Raw genomic sequence first — 12,575 nt, 5'->3', positions numbered from 1 at the left:
TCCTTCTCTCCATAGATGCTGCCTCACCCGCTGAGTTTCTCCAGCATTTTTGTCTACCTTTGATTTTTCCAGCATCAGCAGTTTTTTATTAAACAAGCACCAGACAGCGTACCCCAAAGCCTTTACCATCAACATAAACGGGGACTTCAACCAAGCCAACCTGAAAAACCACTCTCGAACTACCACCAAGATGTTTCCTGCAGCCACAGAGGATTAAACACCCTTGACCATACGACTATCAGAGAGATGCATATCACTCCATCCCTCGCTCTCACTTCGGGAAACTGACCATTCAGCTGTGCTGCTTCTTCCTGCATACAGGCAGCAACTGAAGAGTTCACCCCCAGCAGTGAGGACTGCACACAGCTGGTCAGGGGAGGCAGATTAACATCTACAGGACTGCTTGGAGTTAATAGACTGGGCAATGTTCAAGGACTCAGCAACTTGAGCCACAGTTATTACTGACTTCATAAGGAAATGTGTGGAAGAGTGTGTTCCTACAAAAACCATCTGAGTGGTTCCCAACTAGAAGCCTTGGATGAACCAGGAGATCCGCATTCTTCTGAGGACCAGATCCCAGGCATTCAAGTCTGGCGACGAAGAGGTATACAAGAAGGCCAGATATGATCTTGACAAAGCCATAAAAAAGCCAAAAGAGACATCCGCTCAAAGCTGGAGGATGAGGCGGATGTTCAGCAACTGTGGTAGGGCTTGAATGCCATCACTTCCTACAAGGCAAAATCAGGAGGCAGCTCAAGGGACAGGGAAGCATCACTCCCTACGAGCTCAAAGCATTCCACGCACACTTTGATTGGGAGAACACTGATGTGCCTTCCCCCAAGATGCTATTCCAATCTTAGTCATAGAGGCCAATGTCAGAAGATCCTCAGGCGGGGTGAACCCTCAGAAGGCGACTGGACCTGATGGTATAACTGGTTGTGTTCTTAAAAACCCCGCAGGCCAACTGGCTGCAGTTTTTGCAGACATTTTCAACCTCTGTACTGAAGTTTGAGGTTCCCACCTGCTTTAAGAGTATTGCCCAAGCAGAGTAAGGTGACGTGCCTCAACGACAACTGTGATGATGAAGTGCTTTGAGAGGTTATTTATCGCACATATCAACACCTACCTCAACAAGAAGGCAAATGCAATGCAAGCATTTATTTCAAGAGGACTGGAATACAAAAACGGGTGTAATGTTCTAAGGTGCTGGTCAGGCCGCATTTGGGGTATTGTGACCAATTTAGGGTCCCATTATCTGAGGGAAGGGTGTGCTGACTCTGGAGAGGATCCAGAGGAGGTTTACGAGAATGATCCCAGGAATGGACTGAAAGGAATGTTGTGCAAAACCAGATTGTTTTGCATATTTTACTTGGATTTTATCTATTGATTTCCTGTTATGTGAAATTTTTCCTTTTTTTAAAAATAGTTTTGGTTTAGATATGTGAAGACTAGATTTGTGAAGACTGAGTGGATTAACATATGATGAGGATTTTACGGCATTGGCCCTCAACCCACTGGAGTTTACGAAGGGGACCTCATTGAAACTTACCGAATAGTGAAAGGCCTGATAGAGTGGATACGAAGAGGATGTTTCCACCAGTGGGAGAGGCTCAGAACAGAGGCCACAGCCTCAGAATTATAGGACGTTCCTTTAGGAAGGAGATGAGGATGAATTTCTTTAGTCAGAGGGTGGTGAATCTGTGGAATTCATTGCCACAGAAGGCTGTGGAGGCTGTCATAAGGTCATAAGCCAGGTCATATGTGATAGGAGTAGAATTAGGCCATTCGTCCCATCAGGTCTACTCCGCCATTCAATCATGGCTGATCTATCTCTCCCTCCTAACCCTATTCTCCTGCCTTCTCCCCATAACCTCTGACACCTGTACTAATCAAGAATCTATCTAACTCTGCCTTCAAAATATCCACTGACTTGGCATCCAAATTAAAAGAACGTCCTTTAATTCTGATGCTATGACCTCTAATCCTAGACTCTCCCACTGGTAGAAAGATCCTCCTCATCCACTCTATCCAAGCCTTTCACTATTCTGTAAGTTTCAATGAAGTCCCCCCTCATTCTTCTAAACTCAGCTAATATAGGCCCAATTACGTCAAACCCAGGTTGGACTAGCCAACTGGATAGAAAATTGGCTTCATGGAGGAAAGAGGGTGAGGTGGAAGGGTGATAGGTTTAAGGTGAGGGGGAAAAGATGTATTAGGAACCTGAGGGTAATCTTTTAACACAAAGAGTGGAGGGTAAATGGAATGAGCTGCAGGAGAGGGTGGTTGAGGCAGGTACTAACACAACATTTAAGAGACATTTGGACAGGTACTTGGATGTGCATGGGTAGGTAGGTAGGTGGGACTAGTGTAAATAGGCCACGTTGGTCAGTATGGGTACGTTTGGCTGTCTGACTGACTATATAACACAATGTAGACAGGAATGTGAGACTGAGGTATTACAGATCATCCTCTCCACACCCACTCTATCCAGGTCTTTCACTATTCTGCATGTGCCAATGTGTCGTTGTGCCCCCCCCCCCGCTGTCCAACTCCAGCGAGTACAGGCCCAGTTCCGACAAATGCTCATCATAGGTTAACCTGCTAATGGATATTTTTAATCAATGGATATTTTTAAGGCAGAGATAGATACATTCTTGATTAGTACAGGTGTCAGGGGTTAATGGGAGAAGGCAGGAGAATGGGGTTAGGAGGGAGATATAGATTAGACATGATTGAATGGCGGAGTAGACGATAGGCTGAATGGCATAATTTTGCTCTTATCCTATCACTTATGAGCTTATGAAGAACCTAGACCCATTACAATTTGCCTACCACCACAACATGTCAACGGAGGATGCGACCTCACTGGCTCTCCACTCTGCACTGGATCACTTGGACAATAAAAACACATATGTCAGGCTGTTGTTTATAGACTACTGCATAGCTTTCAATTCTATCATCCCCAAGCTACTTATTAAGCTCACAGAACTAGGTCTCTCCGCATCCCTGTACAACCGGATCATCAACAGGCCACAGTCTGAATTGGCAGCAACGCTTCTTCCACGATAACCATCAGTACGGGAGCACCTCAAGGCCGCATGCTCAGTACCCTGCTCTGCTCACTCTATACTCACAACTGTGTAGCCATGGACCCAGTGCAAACTCCATCTTCAAGTTCGCCGATGATACCACTTTTGTTGGACGGATCACAGAAGATGATGAGTCGGAGTATAGAAGTGAGATCGGTCGACTGACCAAATGGTGGCAGCACAACAACCTTGCTCTCAATGTCAGTAAGACCAAGAAACTTTAGTTTAGAGATTTGGCGCAGAAACAGGCCCTTCGGTCTGCGCCGACCAGCAATCCCCACACATTAACCCTATCCCACACACACACTAGGGACAATTGTTATTTACCAACACAATTTACTTACATACCTGTACGTCTTTAGAGTGTGAGAGGAAACTGAAGATCTCAGAGGAAACCCACGCATTCATGGGGAGAACGTACAAACTCTGTATTGACAGCACCCGAATCCCCGAATGAACACGGGTCTCTTGCACTGCAAGCGCTGTAAAGCAGCAACTCTACCGCTGCGCCACCGTGCCGCCCATTGATTGCGAACTTTGGAAGAGAAAGGATGAGGACCCACAAACCTGTCTATATTGACAGGACGATGGCGAAGAGAATCAAAAGCTTCAAATTCCTGAGCGTGCATATTTCCGAAGATCTTTCCTGGACCCAGCACACTGATGCAATTATAAAGAAAGCCCATCCACGCTTCTACTTCCTGAGAAGATTGCAGAGATTTGGTACGTCAGAGAGGATCCTCTTGAACATCTACAGGTGTACAGTAGAGAGCATCATGGCCTTGTTCGGCAACTTGAATGTCTAGGAGTGAAGAAGGCTACAAAAAGTTGGTGAACACTGCCCAGTCCATCACGGGTTCTGATCTCCCAACCATCGAATGAATTTACAGGTCAGAGACTCATCATCATCAGAGACCCTCACCACCCTCAACCCCTGCCATCGGGGGAAAAAGAGCGTTAAAACTGTTAACATCCAGGTTCAGGACAGTTTCTTCCCCACAGCCATCAGGCTATTAAACACTACAAACTCCTTATAAGCTCTGAACTAGACACAAAATGCTGGAGTAACTCAGTGGGGCAGGACAGAACAAATGGGTGACGTTGCGGGTTGACCCTTCTTCAGACTGTCATAACCCGAAACATCATCCATTTCTTCTATCCAGAGATGCTGCCTGGCCTGCTGAGTTACTCCAGCATTTTGTGTCTATCTAAACCAACATCTGCAGTTTTCTTCCTAGTCAAGCTCTGATTTACATAGACTTGGGGGCATTGGTTTTCCACTATTATTGTTTATTTGTTTTTAAGTGTATGTATATATATTGTCTATAGAACACTATGTTTACATATTCTGTTGTGCTGCTGCGAATAAGAATTTCATTGTTCTATGTGGGATATACAGTGCCCTCCATAATGTTTGAGACAAAGGCCCATCATTTATTTATTTGCCTCTGTATTCCACAATTTGAGATTTGTGATAGAAAAATTCACATGTGGTTAAAGTCCACATTGTCAGATTTTAATAAAGGCCATTTTTACACATTTCAGAGCACCGTGATGCATGTGAAAAATGGGACACAGCAATGTCATGTTTGGGACACAGCATGTAAATGAAAGTAGTCATGTTTAGTATTTTGTTGCATATCCTTTGCATGCAATGACTGCTTGAAGTCTGTGATTCATGGACATCACCAGTTGCTGGGTGTCTTCTCTGGTGATGCTCTGCCAGGCCTGTATTGCAGCCATCTTTAGCTTATGCTTGTTTTGGGGGCTAATCCCCTTCAGTTTTCTCTTCAGCATATAAAATACATGCTCAATTGGGTTCAGATCGGGCGATTGACTTGCCCACTCAAGTATTGACCATTTTTTAGCTTTGAAAAACTCCTTTGTTGCTTTAGCAGTATGTTTGGGATCATTGTCCTGCTGTAGAATGAACCGCCGGTCAATGAGTTTTGAGGCATTTGTTTGAACTTGAGCAGATAGGATGTGTCTATACACTTCAGCATTCATTATGCTACTACCATCTATACAATACAATTTATACAAGTGAAATGTTGTTTCTGCAGTCAGACATACAAGAAAAAAAGACCAAAGACACAACACAATTTACACAGACATCCATCACAGCGCATCTCCACCTCGCTGTGATGGAAGGCAAAAAAAACGTATCTCTCCCCTGCACTTCCCTCTCCCCCCGATGTCAGAGTCAAAGCCAAAGCCCCCGGCGGGCGATAACAATTGTCCCGCGGCCATTAACGCCGCGCCGGGTGATGCAAGGCCGCGCTCCAGGTCCTGTTGTTGGAGCCCCGGACGGGCGCTGGCAAAGTCCCGCAGCCGTTGAAGCCATACCGGGCGATGATGTAAGGCCCCGCTCCAGGTCATCCTCGACCCCGCTACTCGGGTGGGAGAAGTCGCCGTTGCAGAAGCCCCGAAAAGCGGTCTCCCAACAGGGACCAACGGGCTCCCGGTGTCACTGTCCACCAGACCTGCGGTTAGCCTCCAAATCTCCGAGGGTCGGGTCACAGCAGCGCGCCACCACCGCTCCTCCCGCTCCGGACTCGGCCAGCTCCGTGATGGTGAGTAGGACCGCAGCTCCGTGGCTGGAGCCCCAGGACGTTCCTGCCGGAGGCCGCTTCACGGTGCAGCCCCAACGACAACGGAGACCCGACAGGGAAAGGTCGGGTTCTCCGTGCAGGGGAATTTTTTTTTAAAGTTTCCCCCCCCACCCCCCGCCCCCCCCACACACACACACATACCCCATCAAAAAAATAAAAACTACATTAAAACGGGCCAAAAAATAACATTTACATAACAAAAAACAACAACAGTTGTATCATAAATGAAGATAAGTGAGCCAGTACCTTCAGCAGCCATACATGCCCAGGCCATAACACCCCCACCACCGTGTTTCATAGATGAGGTGGGATGCTTTGGATCTTGGGCAATTCTTCTCTCCTCCATACTTTGCTCTTGCCATGCACTCTGATATAACTTCTTTGTCCTCATCTGTCCATTAACCTTTTTCCAGAACTGTTTGCTCTTTTAAGTACTTCTGGCAAACTAACCCCCAGCCATCCTATTTTTGAGGCTAACCAGTGGTTTGCATCTTGCAGTGTAGCCTCTGTATTTCTGTTCATTAGGACCTCTGCGGACAGTGATCATTGACAAATCCACACCTGACTCCTGAAGAGTATTTCTGATCTGGTAGACAGGTGTTTGGGGATATTTCTTTATTATAGAGAGAATTCTTCTATCATCAGCTGTGGAGGTCTTCCTTGGCCTGCCAGTCCCTTTGTGATTATTAAGCTCACCAGTGCTCTCTTTCTTCTAAATGATGTTCCAAACAGTTGATTTTGTAAGCCTAAGGTTTGGCTGATGTATCTAACAGTTTTATTCTTGTTTCCCTGTCTCATAATGACTTCTTTGACTTTCATTGGCACAACTAGTACCGAGGCAAATAAATAAATGATGGGTCTTTGTCCCAAACATTATGGAGGGAGCAGTATAAATAAAACACTAGAGTGTATTGATCAATTTTTAGCTTTGAAAAACTCCTTTGTTGTTTCAGCAGTATGTTTGGGATCATTGTCTTGCTGTAGAATGAACAGCTGGCCAATGAGTTTTGAGGCATTTGTGGGCGGTGGAGGCAGGTTCTCTGGGTGCTTTCAAGCAAGAGCTAGATAGGGCTCTTAAAAATAGTGGAGTCGGGATATAGGGATAAGGCAGGGATAAGGTCAGTCATCATCACATTGAATGACGGTGCTGGCTCGAAGGGCCGAATGGCACCTATCGTCCATTGTCTATTGTGTTCAGTTTTGGTCACCATGTTATAGGAAAGATGTTAAGTTGCAAATGGTTCAGAGAATATTTACCAGGATGTTTTCAGAACTCGAGGGACTGAGCTATAGGGAGAGGTTGAGCAGGCTAGAGCTTTATTCTAGAGGTGTACAAAATCATGTGGAATTGGTTAGGCAAACGCACAGAGTCTCTTGTCCAGAGTCGGTGAATCGAGAACCAGAAGACATAGGTTTAAAGTGAAGTGGGAAAGATTTAGGGGTAACTTTTGTACATAAAGGGTGGTGGTTGCATGGAAGGAACTGCTGGAGGAATGTTTAAGAAACATTTGGACAGGTACATGGATAGGGTAAGTTTGGAGGGATATGGGTCAAAAGCAGGCAGGTGGGACTAGTGTAGATGGGGCATGTTGGTTGCCACGGGCAAGTTGGGCTGAAGGCACATGCTGTATGACTCTATGACTCGAAGAACAAATTTAGTATTCTGCACAAGTTGAAGTAGTTTGTTATAGACATCCTTCTCCCTTTAGAATCATAAAACCGTTCCTCGTTAATGTTTGCACCTTGTAGGTTGCTGCAGTTTACTGTAGCTGTCCTGCAGTTTAATCAGTCCTGCATGGCTGCAGTCAGTATTATAACCAACCCCTCAGTGGGAGGTCAAGGTGAGCTGCCACCCTGAACCACTGCAGTCTATGTTGTGAAAGTACTCCACAGGTAAAGAGACCCAGCAGCAGCAATACATTTGCACGTCAGGATTATTTATGAAATAGAATCAGGGAGTGAAGTCCTTCTGCCCTACTGCTCTTATACTGCCTTGTAGTGGAGATTTAGGGTTTGGCAGGAAATACCAAATTAAGCCTGGGCATATTTCTGCAGTGCTCCTTGCAGGTATACAATGTGATCACGGTGCACTGATGGTACATCTGGGTGGGGGGCGAGGGCAGAAATTAAGTAAAGGGTTTGCAGTGCCATTCAAACACACTGATTTTCCCAAATAGTCCATCTCTACCTATTCTGCTTTGAATTTCTGCAAATATCACCCGTTCCACAATAGTTTTTCATTAGTTAGAGATTCACCACCTCTAGGGATGTGGAAACAAAATCAGTTGGGCTCTACCTGAAGGGAATCAGAGGGGCAACTGAGCAAACGTAATCAACCTGGATTGGCAACAGCTCTGCTGAAGACTGCAATAAATTGCAGAGTTATGCTTGTAGCCCAGTCCGTCAGACAGGCTAGCCTCCTGACCATTAACTCCATCTACACTTCCATCTATGCCTCGGGAAAGCAGTCAACTCAATCAAGGACTTTTTTCAGTGTAGAAACAAGGTTTACACAAAAGAACACACAGTGCTGGATAACTCAGTGGGTCAGACTGTGTCTCGGTAAAAATGGTTGGATGAGGATTCAGATTAGGACCTTTCTTCAGACTGATCGTAATGGGGGTGGAAGAGCTTTTCCGACACTTTTTTCACCGCATTCATTGACTTCTTCTGTTGGACAGAAGATACAAGAGCTTGAAAACACATACCACCAAATTCCAAAATAGTTTCTTCCCCGCTGCCCAGACTACTGAATGGTCCTCCCCTGAGCTAGGGTGTAGTCCCAATCTTTCAACAGACCTCATTGCAAACCGGGGACTTTACTCTGCAACTATGAACTTTCTCCTTGCCCCTCCTGTACTTGCATATACATGTTTATACTCCTGTAATGAATGATTTGACTGGATAGCACGCAAACCAAGCTTTACATTATCTGGGTACACCTGACCATAATGATAAACACAACCCCTCTCTGTGACAACAGAACGGCAGTTGTGAGCTACCTAACAACTTGTGGCTGGATATATCCCAATATTTCCTGTGTTCAGCTTCTGCTCCCAGGCCCCCGTCGTTTTGAACATGCCTTTTCCTTCCATTGAACCTCATTTGGAATTTTGTTTTTGTCAATGGGAATGAATTTAGTTTAGTTTAGAGACACAGTTTGGAAACAGGCCCTTCGGCTCACCGAGTCCACACCAACCAGCTATCCCCGTACATTAACACTATCCCACACACTAGGGACAATTTACAATTGTACCAAAGCCAATTAACCTACAAACCTGCACGTCTTTAGAGTGTGGAAGGAAAGGATAAACAGCCCGGGTCCCTTCCCGAGAGCCGGCCCCATGGAACATGAGATGCCCAACGTGCCGTTGCGTGACGCTGAGAGGCGCATACTGTACAGGCTGTTCCTGCACAGGCTGCTCCTGCACACGCCACATTTCCACGCCCTCGTCTTCCGTCCAGGCATGCCCTGGCGGCCTGTGTCACCACCTGACGGCGGGGAGCGGTCCCCAGTGGAGTATAAGGGAGTCCGCCTCCTCCTCCTTTACATCGGGGACCTGGGATGGAGACTGTTCAGATTCAGATTCAATTTTAATTGTCATTGTCAGTGTACAGTACAGAGACAACGAAATGCATTTAGCATCTCCCTTGAAGAGCGACATAGCAAACGATTTGAATAAAAAATAAATACTAAGTGTCCGGGGGGGGGGGGGTGATTGGCAGTCACCGAGGTACGTTGTTTAGTAGAGTGACAGCCGCCGGAAAGAAGCTGTTCCTCGACCTGCTGGTTCGGCAACGGAGAGACCTGTAGCGCCTCCCGGATGGTAGGAGGGTAAACAGTCCATGGTTGGGGTGAGAGCAGTCCTTGGCTCATGCACATGGCTGTGGCCTGTAACAGGTACTTGAGCCGGTTCATGGACTCGCCAGCCGCGACGAGGAAGAGACCGTGTTCCACGTCTACATGCAGTGCGCGAGGTTGCTGCCCCAGTTCGACTATCTGAAGGGGCTGCTCCTCAAGTTTTGGCTACATTTTAGCCCCACACTACTGATATTTGGGCACCCGGTACAGAAGGTGGAGGGGAGGGATCTCCCTGTCCGTCTGCGCCTGGGCCTGGCCAAGATGGCCGATCACGGGTCCAGGCAGCGGGTAGTCGACGGCCACACCGGGGTCGACTGCCTCCCCCTTTCCCAGGGTTACGTCCGTGCCCGCGTGTCCCTGGAGCGGGAACACGTGTCCACGGGGACCGGAGGCCTTCTGTGAACGCTGGTCGCCGTGGGAGGTCGGATGTATTATTGATAAATTGGCGATATATTCATTTGATGACGGTTTGTTTGTAAACTGCCAATATAGGCAGCCTTTATTGGCAGCCTACCCTGCCGCTGTTACACAACTTAACTCTGCACCTTGGTGATTGCCAGTCACCTCCCGCCCCCCGGACTCTCCTTCCCCCAGAAAAATTGCACTACTGCTACTGTATATACATATATATATTTTACTGCTCCATTATTCTATGTTCGCTCTTCTGGGTGAGATGCTAACTGCATTTCGTTGTCTCTGTACTGTACACTGCACTATGACAATAAAGATTCAATCTGAATCTGATCGACCCAAAATGTCACCCATTCCTTCTCACCAGAGATGCTGCTTGTCCCGCTGAGTTACTCCAACATTTTGTATCTATCCCTGCCACATAAATTTATCTTTTGAATATAACTTACTATTTAGAAGTTTAAAATATTTTTGATAAGAGTATTGAATGACCTGATGAAGAAACAGGTGTGGATTTCATCTAAGATATGATCAGCTGTGATGTTTGAATGGCTATGGGCAATGCTTGTGTTAGAATGTGATGGAATTATCAATGTGCAAAAAAGTGATGCAGTAGCGTTTTCACTGAGTTGAAGTGATTTGACTTATACTTTGTTAACTTTTTTGTTTGCAGACTGGAAGCAATTTGAACCCCAATGCGAAGGAGTTCGTCCCTGGGATAAAGTACTGACACTGTTAACCTGCGGGTGAATGTAGCACAATCTCCACACTGCAAAGTCAGTAACAGAGCAATCAATAATAGAAGCTGCCTTCTATGTCACTGTGTTACACTCATGCCTTGCCAAAGTTTTCACTTGCTGTTGCATGCTAAATAAATGTACCAAGACTATTATTATTCAATAACATGGTTCTAGTTGTTGATGAAAACAATCCTCGTACATGTGCCACGTGAGGAATAGACAGTGTGGAACAGAATTCCTGTCTTGACTCATCCAGGTGGACTCTTTCTTTATTGCACGTTGCCCAGGTGAAAGATGAGATTGGCATTTGCCTGTGACTGAGTGGGGCCGGAACTGGTCAGCTAATTCCACAAATTTATTCTTGGAAGAAAGGTCTCAACCCGAAACGTCACCCACTCCTTCTCTCCAGAGATGCTGCCTGTCCCGCTGTGTTACTCCAGCATTTTGTGTCAATCCTCGGTGTAAACCAGCATCTGCAGTTCCTTCCTGCACAGCTGGCTTTTTTCTTTCAACATGTTGGAATCTCCGACTTAATCAACTTGGCATACTTACACCGTTTCCCTCTTTTTCATCATCTCTCTGTCTCCAACTCGGAGGAAAAATCATCAACTGGCTTTTACGCAAAAGCACTGACTCCCACAGCATCCGCCTTTTACAGGAAACAAGGCTCCTTTCCACTGTGGTTGGAGCCCAGATTGCATTTGCTCTGTATCATATACTTCTGCTCTTCCACATCACCCTTTGTATAGACATAGAGTTCCTCTCATCCTCACCTTTCACCCTATCAATCTCCAAGTCGAGCACATCATTCTTCATGTAATAACAAGGAACTGCAGACAGTAGTTGATATCAAAAGTAGACAAATATGCCAAAATAACTCACAGGTCAGGCAGCATCTCTGAAGACAGTGGTTCAGTGACTTTTCAGGTCAGGACTCTTCACTTCGACCCGAGACGTCAGCTATCCATTTTCTCCAGAGATGCTGCCTGACCAGCTGAGTTATTCCAGCAATTTGTGTACATCATTCGTCATCTTTTACGTCAGCTGCAATGCAATAGCTCCACCCACGACTGTCTGTTCCGATCATGACTTTGTTCCGGATCCCACCCCTCTCTGACCCATGGCACTTTCTCCCATAACACCAGGAAGTGCCGCACACGTTCTTACACCTTCACTCTCACAATCATCCAGTCGCCTAAACAGCTGTTCCAGCTGAACCAAAATTCACTTGCAGCCCATTCATCTTCAGCTACTGCATCCTGTGCTCCTAATGTGGCCTTCTCTGCATCACGAGACAAAGGGCAGACCAGGCAACCAATTTGCAGAGCTCTTGAGTTCCCAGTTGCAGGCATACGTAGGGAGTGGATGAGAAAGTGGGATAACATGGAACTAGTGTGAACGGGTGATCAATAGTAGCCGTGGAGATGGTGAGTCTAAGGACTTGTTTCAATGCTGTATCTCTAGATTAAAATGCTGTTGTAGTATCTGTTTCTTTAATTACCACCTCTGGCAGCTCGTTACATCTAGTCCCCACCATCTAAGTGAAAACATTGCCCCTCGGTTCCTATTAAATATTGCCCTGCTCACTTTAAACCTATGCCTTTGATTCTTGATTTCCCTACCCTGGGTAAAAGATTCTGGGTGTATTCACCCTATCTAATCCCCTTGTGATTTTATACACATCTATAAGATCAGCCACTGTGCTCCGTGGAATAAAGTCCTACCCTGCCTAACCTTTCCTCACACCTTTGGCCCTCGGATCCTGGCAAGAATCTTCTCTGCACTCGTTCCATCTTAATGACATCCTTCCCAAAGCAGGGTGACCAAACTGCACACTGTACGCCAAATGCGGTCTCACCAA

At 46.2% G+C, this 12,575-nt stretch overlaps 1 protein-coding gene across 3 annotated transcripts in view; it reads left to right on the top strand.

Annotated features, from left to right (window-relative positions):
* Nucleotides 1-10,877, top strand: part of LOC129701403 (polyadenylate-binding protein-interacting protein 2-like) — a 63,539-nt gene extending 52,662 nt beyond the window's left edge. For all 3 annotated transcript variants that reach the window (XM_055642554.1, XM_055642552.1, XM_055642555.1), the window contains one exon: nucleotides 10,648-10,877. In XM_055642554.1, coding sequence (XP_055498529.1) covers nucleotides 10,648-10,704 — 57 coding nt within the window. In that variant the 3' untranslated portion in view covers nucleotides 10,705-10,877. The remainder of the gene's footprint in view (nucleotides 1-10,647) is intronic.
* Nucleotides 10,878-12,575: the final 1,698 nt, after the last annotated feature.

Source organism: Leucoraja erinacea, chromosome 11 (assembly GCF_028641065.1).
Source record: "Leucoraja erinacea ecotype New England chromosome 11, Leri_hhj_1, whole genome shotgun sequence".
Taxonomy (NCBI): Eukaryota; Metazoa; Chordata; class Chondrichthyes; order Rajiformes; family Rajidae; genus Leucoraja; species Leucoraja erinaceus.
This window is presented reverse-complemented; position numbering and strand designations above follow the sequence as displayed.